Here is a 12794-nt window from a genome sequence, read left to right as displayed (position 1 = left end):
ACAGCCCAGCAACCAGAGACTGAACCAAACTATCTGTTGTCCTGAACTAGGATCTGTGATATCCCGAGTATCACTGTGGACTAATAATTCTGAACCATCATTACGGCATTGAACTTCTAGAGGATAGTTATATCACTCACAAACCTATTGAACAGAGAAGGTAAGCATAGGAGAGAGAGAGAAAGATGAAAATAAAAACAAAGAACTATTTCGAAAAGAGTGCGGGAAATAAAATTCCAAATATATAAATAACTAATGCTAATAAAATCAACAATTAGAACATGGATTCATTCCAGTTGAGATTATTTTTATAACACAGTCAAATCAAACTTGAAAATAAATATGCTAAGGGTAATCAGAGTCATAAACTAATAACTTTTATGTAAATTATTAAGCTTGGGTATGAAAAAATTTAAAAAGTGTAGTGAATACTGTAAACTAAATAAATAAATGGAACAAATATATGGGCACAATGAAAGACTCTGTTAAAATTACAGGATGTTATTGAGAAAATTACCAAGAGTGCAGAACAGAGAGACAAACTAAAAAATCTGAAAGAACAGTTAAAAGACTTGGAGGGAAGAGTAGAAAACTAGAAATGTATCTAGTAAGAATTTCAGAAGAAGAAAATGGACGAATTGTGAAAGAAATGACAGTCGAAGAGCCAATAATTGAATATGTTCCTGAATTGAAGAAGAATGTGGATCTTAGTGCCATCCAAGTACTAAGAAGGTTAAATAATTGCAAAACATGAATTGAGGCTATAGATTAAAACAAACAAACAAACAAACAAACAAAAACCACCAGAGGAATCAACAGAGCACCAAAGAAGAAAATCCAAACAGATGCCAGTAGATGCTAGATGACAGTAGTGAAAGATCTGCAAAGTTCTGAGAGAGAATTGTCAAACAAAAAATTTTTATTGAAGATTGAGGGCAAAACAGAAAAATGCGCATATGGATGAAGCTAAGAGAACTTAAAACCCAGAGACTTTCTTGACAGGAAAAATGCACATAGGGGATGGTATGGGATATGAAAAAGCAGCAGCAAAAACTGATGAAATATGTTGAATTTATGTAGTTTGTTACTGTAATAACTATAATTGGATATTATGTTTAAACAGAAGCCAAAATAAATGCAATAAACAACAGTAATAAAATGGAGAGTTTTTTTCAAAAGGCAATTTGCATTTTCTAGTGGGGAGCAATAGATGAAAACAGAATGAAGGAAAGATGGAGATAACCACTGGGACATTGATGGAAAAAAATAATGATGTTCTGTTGTGTGAACTGGAAGTTGATGAGGCATCACTGAAATTATTTTTTATTTAACTTCTGTTGGCGCAAGTGAAGAGTAATTTTCTCTTGTTTGGTAGTTTATGGACCTTGAAAGAAATATTCGTTTTAGTTTTCTTTTGCCCCTACCTTATTACATGAAAATTCTTCACCATAATTTATCTTTGGCTTTTTATCCATTACTATGCAGCTTCCTGTGTATTTTGGAATAAAATTAATTTAACAACGTTACCATTTTTCCGTTTCCCTTTTTGCTTAATTTTCCACATCATTTGAGTCTTGAATTGTACTCAATTTTGTATAGAATGGAGGAAAGATGTATAGGTCTCATTCTCATTAATCTCTCTCCCCCTTTTTTCTACTCTGGATATTGTATATTATCGTTTTGTTTATCCTTTTAGTATTATACATTTGGAAGTAGATTCATTTTTCCATGTGTTACCATTGTCAGAGTGTCCCACATATATTGAATTAGTCTATAACTATCTAGGGCTGCACTAATAAAACTGATGTCTACAGTACAGTAGGTACCTGCCACATGTCACTACTGAACTCTTGACAAAGGGTTAATACTGTGAAGAAATTGATGTTTAAAATTTTTTGTTCTTCAAATTTCCTGTGATATTATACAATACCAATATGATATTTTAAAGTTAATCTAAATTGTGAAGGATGTATCAATGATCAATCATTAAAGGTGTCTGTTTAGTTCAATTTCAGGCAGCACAAAAACAGTGAATAGTGGACATTTTCATTCAGTCTTGTTTGCATCTTCAAATTGTCATGAATACCTGTGTTTTCCTTCTAATCTTGTTTTCTTGAATTTTACTTTTATTTAGGGTCAGGTATTTGAGAGTTTGGGTTTTTGGATTGTTTACGTGTTAGTTTTTCTTCTTCCAGTGACATACAACATATTTCTAAAAGGCTTTTCAAGGAAAAGGGAATTGTTAGTAGTGATAAGTCTTGTTGCTCAGACCTCCTGGATAATCCCCTGTTTTGCCCCTCTTAGGGATGCCTGCGTCCAGGTCTCACCACCTCTCTGTGATGGCAACAGCCTCCCACAGCCGGGGCCCCTAGGCTCCTACCCTGACCTTCCTTCTCTAGTCTGCACTCCTGCCAGTGGTGTCTTCCTAAAGCAAAAATCTCTCTCCTGCTTAAAATCTTTAATTGGCTTTAATTAGCTTCTCACCACCTTCATGAAGAAATCCAGATTACTTAGAAGCAAAAACAATTATAGAATGAGATATGTGTTTGTAGCAGAGGCAGGAATTGCGTGTTGTTGGAGCATAGAGTGAGACTATTTGAATCTTCATGAGATCTTCCTGAAATGATATAAAGTAAGGGAATGGTAAGAAATCTTCTGTGGCTATGCTGCATTGTTCAGGATGGGTAGGAAGGTTTTTATTTGTTTGATTGGTGTTTACCTATTTATTTTCTGTTTTTATTTTGATGATTATGAATGAACTCTTCATACACGCATTCTTTGTTTTGACACACAGGCCATGGGGGCATTGGGAATGGAATTATCTCAATGAACCACCAGTAGTGTCAACCCAATTCTACTTTTTCTATTTCATCCTTTCTGCATTGTGGCATGGTGTTCCCGGCAAAGGATTCGTCATCTCTTAGTAATCATGTATTCCTTCTGATAAGAGCATTTTTAACCTGGAAGGCCGCAATGGCATTTCTTTTTAAATTACCTGTGTTTCCTATATATGTCCTTGGAATAGGGGAAATATGTGTTGAAATCAGAGTAATCTTTACCAGAGTAACTCATGAAAAGGAGCAAGTGCATCATATTTATGAGCATTTTGTTGCCTTAGCTGATACTTTATATACATTTTTGTGTATAGACTTAGGTAGAATACAGCAATCAAATTTGGAGCTAAAATTAGCAGAGATAGTGTCATGGAGGAAAAAGGGTTTTCATTTTTGATTATTAGATGAGTATGACAGATATGTTACAAAGAGCAACTCAGTTGCTCTTCTCAGAACTGAGAATCTATGGCTGTGAATTCTGCTTTTGAAGCATCTCTCTTCAGTGCTGTGATATGTGGTTAGTTATCCTGTGTCCAAACAAATAATGCCTCTAACCATTCTACAGTGTTTTCCTCTGACAGAATTAAAGTGGTTAGATTCTACAGTGTTTAATAGAAGGTAGATGAAATTATTTCAGTTTATTTTCAACGAATAATTTGAATTCATCCTCCCTGTAATATTCAGATTCAAAACATTATTTGTGGCTGGAGAACGATGTGACGTGGAGACGCTGGAATGGTCCAAAAAGATCTTCAGAGTACCTGTCCTAGACCATTGGTGGCAAACTGGTGAGCATTTTCCAAACATGTACATAAATATTACAGACATGCTCAGAAACTTTGCAAAGATAGGTGGAAATTCTGAATTATGACCATCAGGCACAGACTCAGGAATCAGATGGTTCTGGTTTCAACAGAAATAAGCAATTCTTTGATTATCCCTTTGTTAAAGAGTTCTTAAATGGCATTGATGCTACTGTTCTCTTGGTCCCTGGGTATAAAGCCCTGAGGACCTCTTTTGCTTCATATATCCAGTGAGTCACTAAATCTCAGATTTTCCTTCGAGTTTATGCTACCTTCAGTACTCCCATTGCCTCTGACCTGCACTAGCCACACCATCATCTCTCCTGATCTAAATCATCCTCATCACTCATCTCTGTTCTCCCTGCTTCCCTATAACCCTGCACGCTGCTCCAAGAGTACATTTCTAAAGCGCTGTTTCTCTTATACGATTTCCCATAGTTCTCTGGCTCCTTTCTTGTGATCAATAAAATCAAATCTCTTCTGCCTAGCACTCAACAGACAAATATATTTTTCGCCAATACCCTTATCATTATATATGTAATTTATTTATTATTTGTTCTCTATTTTCCTCCCACTAAGTGATCCTTGGGAAACAACTTGTCATATTAAGTGGATAGAATAAAACTTTTGTACAGATAAAAAAAGACTTTCTGCTGCTTCTTTTGAGAAGTGATTGTGTACATATGTGAAAGTAAGTAGTTCACCCGGAATCTGTTTTCCTTGTCACTAAATGTGGTGATTTTGTGGGCTTTTCCATTTGGCCCACTGAAAGCAGCTATGAGTATGAGAGCCTGGTAGCCTTCATAGGTATATATTTCAGTTCAGTCCTACTCAGTTCAACTAATTAGATCAGTGATTATATATCAGTGTTTTCAGAATTTCCATCTTCTGAGCATTTTGGGCAGGGCATCAAATTTGGATTAAACAATAAAATTTCTTAGCAAAAATTAGTTCTGATTTTAAAAATGATTAGATCTAGAAGGTCAAGTGAGAGACTAAAACTGAAGTTTAGTGTTTAATATTTTAGAACTCTTTGATTCTGATAAATTACACTTTTTATATTATCTTCTTGGATATTGTTCTTTTGGAAAAATGTGTTTTCTGTATTCTTTGTAGCATGAAATATAAAATGAATGATCAGAGCAGAATACATGTTCTTTAAGATGAAAATCAGAAAGAAAGATTCTGTTCTCTCTAATTTGATTTGCTAAGGGAGAAGTTTCTTTAAATTCAGATTTGTAACTATTTGGGAAATAAAAAAAAAGATTGAATTTGGAGAAAGAGCAGTTCTATGTGTAAAATCCATAAAAACCAAGTGAAGAATTATTGCCTTTGCAAGGAAGAGTGTTTATAGACTTGATGAATCCCCTATTTATCAGGAAAGTTCTAATAGTTATTTTCCTGGGCATACAGAAGAAAATATTTTATCACCTTTAAGATGGTTTTCGAAAATTTCCGGGTCAACATACAGCTTGTTTCCAATACACAGGGACCTTACACAAATGCTTGCAGAAGAGTTCTGTCCCCCACTCCTGTTTTCCTTAAAGGTGACTATGCTGAAGCTTGGTGAAGGAAACCAACATATTAATGAATAAAATTATGTTTCTTTTACTTTCTCTTATTGATATCTTTGTATATAATAGCCTGTGCGGATGTATGTGGTTAGTGCATCCAGGCTTGCTAAAAAGCTCACTGAAGCCTGAGAAACAAGCATAAGAGGTCTCTGGTGGGTACTGAGTTCCAAGTGAATTTGCAATTTTTCTCTAATGTATTGTTCAGTGGGAATTAATAGCCACATTGTGTCAGTGTGCTCTCACCTTAATCAGCTTTGAATGGCTGCTCATTACTGTGGAAAACATAGTGGATTTCTACTAATAATGACTGTTTCTTTCCATGTCCCACATTTAATTTTACAGCATTTGATATTGTGTCCAATTAAAGTACACAAATACTTACATAGGGATAGGTATGTAGGCAGGTAGGTAGCTAGCTAGTTAAGGTAGTGGTTTCGTCCTTTATAAAAGAAATTCACCCTAGTTGGTGCAGGTGTCTGCTACTAACAGAAAATTTAGTTAGGATCTTTATTCATTTGCATAGAAGAAATCAATTCACTATTTTCAAAGTTGTCTGTCGTGGTAGATAATTGCAAAATGATACTGAAGTTTAATATTTGCAACTGTTCACCTTTCTTAAGATGATATCAAATTAATGGGGGAAAAGCAAGCACTTTATGAGTTATTAACTCAGAAAAAAGAAAGAAAAATTTGATATTTCTAGCACGTTTATGAATTTCCTAATATTTTACATATCAAGGAGATGGTGGTGTACTTCCCCAGGAGGTATGTCAGCAAAAACCTGATAACATTTGAAGGAAGGTTAAGCTTTGCCCAAAGGAATATTTTTCTTTATTTAAAATTTCAAGTTTTCTACAAGGTCGCTGTTACTTGCTATTGACTTAGAAATTGATATTATTTTATACAATCACACACTTTTATGAGGCTTCCATACAATGCATAATTTATGAATTTGTTTTCTGATTACATTAGTATATGTGCACAAATGAGCTGTTAAGAAACTGATGTATAATTTGGAATTAGTAAGGGATATGTTAAGTAGCTAAAAATGTATGAGTGAAAATTGATTAGTTCCTGTGACTTGGGTTATAAGAAGGTACTCTGCAGTCAGCCCATTAATATTACAATGTTGTTTTTGTTACCTAAGTGAAATTTGTATTAGCAACAACAGATTTCTAGTGACTAACACCCTCTTTGGATCCATTAATATCAACACTCTTTGATGCCTGATTTAAATAATACCTAAGGTTCTAAATTGAGAACTAATCTGTGGAAAATCCAAGAACAGATCAACTCCTTGTGGGGGCATTTTAATAAAGAATTGTCTCTGTTCAAAACCACTGAAGCATTAAACGCTTGTTTTGGATTGTAATAATGTAAACATTTAATGTTCTCATGAAGGAAATTGGTCTTGCTAAGTTTATATAGGAGAGTTGTATCTGTTTGATTCATAATTCTGGGTAATAGGTGAATTGTCATTTACTCAGATGCTTTATCTTCACAGTAATTTCTCCATAAGATGATTGGAAGCATCTGTATTATTGAGTGAATTTTTCATTTTTTTAATAGAGGTTGAGAAACAGAAGTGCTACAGTCATTATTTGAAAAAGGGAAATTAAGAGAATTGATAATTGTTCCCTTAAGATATGATAATTCGAGTACAAAAAAAATAAACAGCCAGAACTTCATTATCCTCAGTTGTACAATCTCCAGATAAAACACTGTACTGTTATAGATCATTTTTAGTACTAAGATGAGCTTTTCCAGAAATCAAACAGCACAAAGCAAGAACTGTCAATGCAGTGCATTGTGTCCTTTGCAAGAATTTTTTTTTTCTGATTTAAGATGACTATGAAGGAACTGTTTTCCTTATGAAGTGAGTCATCTGATACAAAACAAAACAAAACAAAAAGGAACTAAGTACTAAAACTCAAAAATAGTAGACCTTATCCCTTTTTGAAGTTTCCTCCTTCCTTTTTCCCTTCTTTCTTTCCTTCCTGCCTTCCAGCCTTCCTTTCGCTTCCCTTTCTTTTTCCTTCCTTCTTTCTTTCTTTCCTTCCTATTTACTATAAGATATGGCACTGGTTTAGAAATGATTGCAACAAAGAAGTTGGCATCCCACTTTGTAATGTTATTTAATTTTAGGTAGAAACACTTTATTCTTTTACTTGCTATCAGTCAAAGATAACCACTGCAAAGTTAGAATACTCAAGTTCCACAATAACTTTATAAGGGACAGCTTGGTGAAGGGTTTAGATCAAAAGAATCCATGATTCTTTCCACCTGCTAGCAGGACAAATCTGTGTGGTTTCCATCAGAAGATACAAAACTTACGTTGAAAGTGTTTTAAGTGATGTCCTGGTAGTGATGAAGTAATTGAGATGAGGTAATGACCACCAACTGGAGTAGCAGTGGGTGATTTTGTTGTTTGTTTTGTTTCCATCACTTTAATGGAGGAGTAAAATTCTTCATAGAATTTTTAAAACCCCTAGGAAGGACTTCAATGAGGAAATGGTAGTCTCCTAATGGATTGAGACATTGGTGGTGATTGAAGTTATTGATCTTACTTTATCTGCCTTGAGCCATCTTTGCTGAGTTCTTAAATCTTGGAGTAATCACAGCATTTCTCTCCCTGCTTGATTGAACCGCTGCAGTTTTAATTGCAATTGCCAGTTCTGAAGTAACTATCTTCTATATATAGCCTAAATCCTCCTCCTTTGAGGAGGAATCTGATAATTCTGGATTTTATTAAAGTGGACCCACAGGCTCCAGCAAACTTCAGTCATGTCGATTCTTAAGTCAAAATCAGTGACCCTAAAGGCATACACATCCTAATACTGTATTATTAAAATGTGTCAGGCTACTTGACCCGATGATCCTTATTTTTGCACTGTTTGGTAGAATATACTTCCTGAGGATAGGCAACTGGGACAAGAGTTCTAACCCACAAAAATTGGTGAGGCTAACCAAATTCAGTCCTTATCCTTAGGTATATCTGGAGAAGATCCATTCACCCAGGATTTTTAAAGGAAGCAATATTTTTTATTTACAAGAATCAAAACCACAAAATGGGAGAATTCATTGCAGTTTGATAACAGTTATCCTAACCAGAGCTGTCTATGAGAAGTGATACAGGCTCAAATACAATACTGTCTCATTCCTCCTGGGTAGACTAATTGTGAATTGAGACTTGATAGGTAGAGTGTCAAAGTGTAAGCCACATTTTTTACTGAATCCTCCTCTTCCTTGGTTACCCTTGCATTTTCACACATTCCACTTTCAGGCATCTGAATTGAGATACTTATTGCAGAGGAATTCCAATCTGTCAATGTGTAGTTCTGAGTTTAGTCTGTGATAGGGAACTCTCTTTATCCCTGGAATTCCACATTGGGAGTTTTATGACTCTTGTTATTTCTGCCTTTTTTAAAACCGTGTTACAATTATGTGCTAGATGTGTGAATTTCTTCCATCTTAAACATACCTAGCTTGTGCCCGATGCAAAATCCTGTATATTTCCCTGCAAAATGGCTTCCTAGGGCTCTGTATGGCTGACAATACAGCGAGGAAAGTATCTTCTTGGTGACTTTATCTTGATGACTCTTTAATTATTCAGAAATCTGTTCTCTGCAGTTTGGGTGCCAATAGCCGCTAGCAAACATTCCTTTGGTTTCAGATCTTGAAGTAAAATATTACTTTATACAACCAAATGCTGCCTTCCTGTTTTACTTTTTAACTGTCTGTCATTCCCTGCTTTCTGGGTTTTACTTATCTTTTGAGCCCATCAAATTTGGGGTATGGTGATAGGGTTTGGTTAAAGTATAGTGAAGGCCTGCATTTTCAAAGATAGTGGATTGAAGTAGACTTTTGAAATACACACTGTGGAACTCAGAGGGCTGGGTTAGACTGGATAGGCAATGCCATTGCCCCACGAACTGGCTTGTCCAGAATATACGTGATGATGCTTTCAAATAGTAGAAAGCAGAGGGTCTTTAGTAATAGGAATGAATCACTATTGTCTGATGCCCTTTTTTTTTTTTCCTCAACAAAATGGTCAAAAATAAATTCTTCTCTTTTTTTTTCATTCTTGGGAAAGAAATTGTAGATAGTTCAGCATGAGAAGTTGTGATTGGGAAAAAACAGTCATATAGACAGTGTCATCTCAGCAATGTTCAGGTAGTGATGCTGTGATAGTACTCATCTGGTGAGAGGAAAAATGTCTTGATGTCATCTTTGTTGCCTGGCAACAGCATTTTTTCTCATTTAGAGCAAGTCTTCATTAGTTTAAAGAAGGTAATTTTTACTGATGATTTGAGAAGCAGGAGCTTAGAGGTAAGCTACATGAATTTGGTTTGTGAAAGGAATAATCTTTTATTAAATGTTAAGCTTGATGAGGCTTTCTCTTTTTGAAATGAATAACTGTTTACAAATTATTAATCCATCTGAAAATGAAGATCCCAAGTCAAATAGCAGCCATTGAATCAGACATTTTCATTTTATAGCATTATAATGTGGGAGGAACACCAAGTTGGTGTTTTTTTCAATTATGATTACTATACATGAAGTAGTTCATATATGTGTAACTGCTTTTTAGAATCTCTATTTATGCTCATTGTTATATTAGTGATAATGTTTTGACAAGAGAGTAAACGTTAAGAAATTGATTCATAATATAAAGTAGGTTTGGTCTTTGAAATATCACCTATTTTAATTGTCCTGCCCTCCTTGACAAGAATCACATTTAATCCGCTATAGAAAGGTGAAAATATGTTTTTGTAGATCTTTACAAGAAAAGTGTTCCTAAACCCTCCCTTGACAAACCGTATTGTCTGGAAATTTGACTTTCCCCTGTTGCAGGTAATTCTCTGCACTGTGGGCCCACTGGTCCCATGAAGTAGTAGTTTCCAATTCCTCTTTTGCTGTCAGTACTAATTAGAAAACAACAGGTGACTACTCTCCTCGGAAAAGCAATGTTGGTCGTAAAAAGTGACACTGAATCCCAGCAAGACTATTTAAATCCTGGTTTAGCCACTCCCTCTGTGACCACTGGCATGTCCTTAATCTAGTGCACATGTGTTTGCTTGCAGGCTTCTAGAAAGCCTGAAATGAAGTGAAATGTGAAGGAACAGTGCAGCAAGCTCCTGGACTAGAGTAACACTCAATCCGTGTGTTTTCTCTTCCTTTCCTTTCTGTGAATAACCCTTGATGCATATAAAGGCCATCCTAGTCTGTAGATGGTTCAGACTCAAGAAAACTAAGAACATAAGAGCTCAATTTATAAATGAAAACATTAATCATAGAGAATTTAATTTTCTGGAGTCAACTAGCTCGTTAAGATTAGAACCAGAACTCTCATTGTTCTGTGTTGATCAGAGCCCTTTCTTCTTATGTTTTATCTTATGCCTTCATTAACTCAGCATTCTTTATCTAATTCAACTGCAGGTTATTTATGAGCTTCTCTAAGGTTAGGGGCAATGTACTGGTAAGAGAGTTGGATAAGACCAGTGTCTCACAGCTTGAATTCATGGTCTGCTTCCAGTACCAAAAGTTAGGCTGCATTGAATCAAGTACTTTAAAATGTAATCGTACGATCTCATGAACACAAAAGGTTAAATTGATTTTCTTTCACTGGTGTACATCTCACTGTTTCTGCTTTCTTTCTGCTACCATCATTCAAGTTATGTATAGCTCGCAGTATAGATTTAGAGGTGTAGAGAATGGTTTCTTTACAAATCGCTTCTATGCCAATCATGATGCTGTGATTAATATGACTCACGGACCCTGGGCCACTGAATTTATTTATTTCCAGGACTTTAGCTCTCTGCACAGGCCACCAACTTCTAAAATCCATATTGCTTAAATGTAATGTTTCTAGAGCCACAGTGGGAGCACAATGGCAGATTTCCAGATACAGCAGGGGCTCTTATTTATAGAGCTCAACCTGCCATAATGTTCTTCCTCCTAGCCCTCACTCACATCTCGCCTTCTTTCTTTGTTGTCTTTCATCTGTAAACCAAAACCCTGGGGGTTGTCCTGGATTTCTCCCTCTTGCTCTGTCCCTATATCCAAACCATGAGCAAGGCCTTTAGATTCTGAGTGTAACTCCAGCTTGGTGTCATTTTCCGTTGCCACTCAGACCACCAACATCTAACCGATGTCTTGCTCTGCGTTGGGATTCTCAGGTTGGTGCTCCAGTTTGCAACTGAAGAGCTTTTTCTAAAATGCAATTCTGGACAAATCTGCTCTTCTACAACTCCCTGAGTCTCCCAGTATTCCCGGAATAATGTCTGAATTTCTTAACACTCTGTGATCTGCCTTTGCACCCCTCTCTCATTTTGTTCCTTATTACCTCTCTTAGTTCACCCCTCCTCTTCACCCTCCCACCCCCCAAGCTTTACTCTGCTAACTAACCTGCAATCAGTCCCTGGTGGTCTCGCGTCTCAACTTTGCACTTGCTTCTATTTCTGTTCGGTGGTGTGTCTTTCAACCTTTAACACTCCTTTCTTCCCAAAACAAATGCATTAAGTAAGCTGGATATATTCGATAAATATTTATTGAAGGACTGACCTTTGAATATCATTCTTGGAATAAGAAAAAGATTGTAACAGAATTATAACAGTAACATACAGTTTTCTTCTCTTTCCTGAGTCCTCTATTTCTTTTGCTCTCTTGCTCATTTTGGGATTGCATTGGGTGACCTGCTACTTATTTTTTTAGAACGCTGATCTTAATAATGGAAATCAGAGCCTAAAATTATGTAAGTATGTATTTACCAATCAGAAAACATTTCCTGACCACAATATATCAGGGATTAGACTTTGTTTGGTCCTGCTGATACAGATGATTCTCAAAGCACACAACAAGAACCTGATTTCACCTGCAGGCTAGGAGAGTGTTTTCGTATAATTACATGCACAATTCTTTTTTGAAAGATTTTGTAATATTTTTAATGGCAAGTTTTCCAAGTGCCTATTGCTGTGTAAAAAATATTTACTCTAAAATCTAGTGGCTAAAAACATGATTTTATGGGTCAAAGACACGAGTAGAGATCCACTAGGTTTTTGTGCTCCGAGTACTGTTGATTGAGACAACTCAGAGAGAACTGTGTGGTGAATTAGCTGGTCTGGAGGCTCCAAGATGGCATCACTCTCATGCCTGGGCCTGGCTGGAAGGCTGGACTCAGCTAGGAATGTTGTCTGGAATGCTGACAAGTGGCATTTTTAGCTTGGAGGACTCAGAGTAGCAAACCATCTCACTTGGCGCCTCATGGATTCCTGAGGCAGTGTTCTGAATTTTTTAAGGCCTGTGCCTATAAAGTGACAAAGCATCACTTTCACTCTTTTCTGCTACTCAAAGCCATCACAAGACAGCCCAAATTCAAGTAGAGAGGACATAGAACCTACCTGCTGGTAGAAGAAGTATCAAACCAATTGCACCCACCTTTAATCCATCACTGTGAAGAGATTTCAAGGTTGTGGATGTAGCCTTTGGACTCTTCAGTGTAATTTCTCTTTTGCTCACCATTCAGAAATGGTGTTAAGAAGTTCTGTTAATGTTTTAGTGTGTATCTTGCCAAGATGTATGTT

General features: G+C 36.0%; 1 protein-coding gene across 5 annotated transcripts in view; it reads left to right on the top strand.

Moving 5' to 3' along the window:
* Positions 1–12794, top strand: part of ACSS3 (acyl-CoA synthetase short chain family member 3) — a 138564-nt gene that overhangs the window by 91034 nt on the left and 34736 nt on the right. For all 5 annotated transcript variants that reach the window (XM_057743125.1, XM_057743124.1, XM_057743126.1 and 2 more), the window contains one exon: positions 3519–3622. In XM_057743125.1, coding sequence (XP_057599108.1) covers positions 3519–3622 — 104 coding nt within the window. The remainder of the gene's footprint in view (positions 1–3518; positions 3623–12794) is intronic.

Source organism: Hippopotamus amphibius, chromosome 7 (assembly GCF_030028045.1).
Source record: "Hippopotamus amphibius kiboko isolate mHipAmp2 chromosome 7, mHipAmp2.hap2, whole genome shotgun sequence".
Classification (NCBI taxonomy): domain Eukaryota; kingdom Metazoa; phylum Chordata; class Mammalia; order Artiodactyla; family Hippopotamidae; genus Hippopotamus; species Hippopotamus amphibius.
The sequence above is the reverse complement of the archived record's forward strand: the minus strand, read 5'-3'. Positions and strand labels throughout refer to the sequence as shown.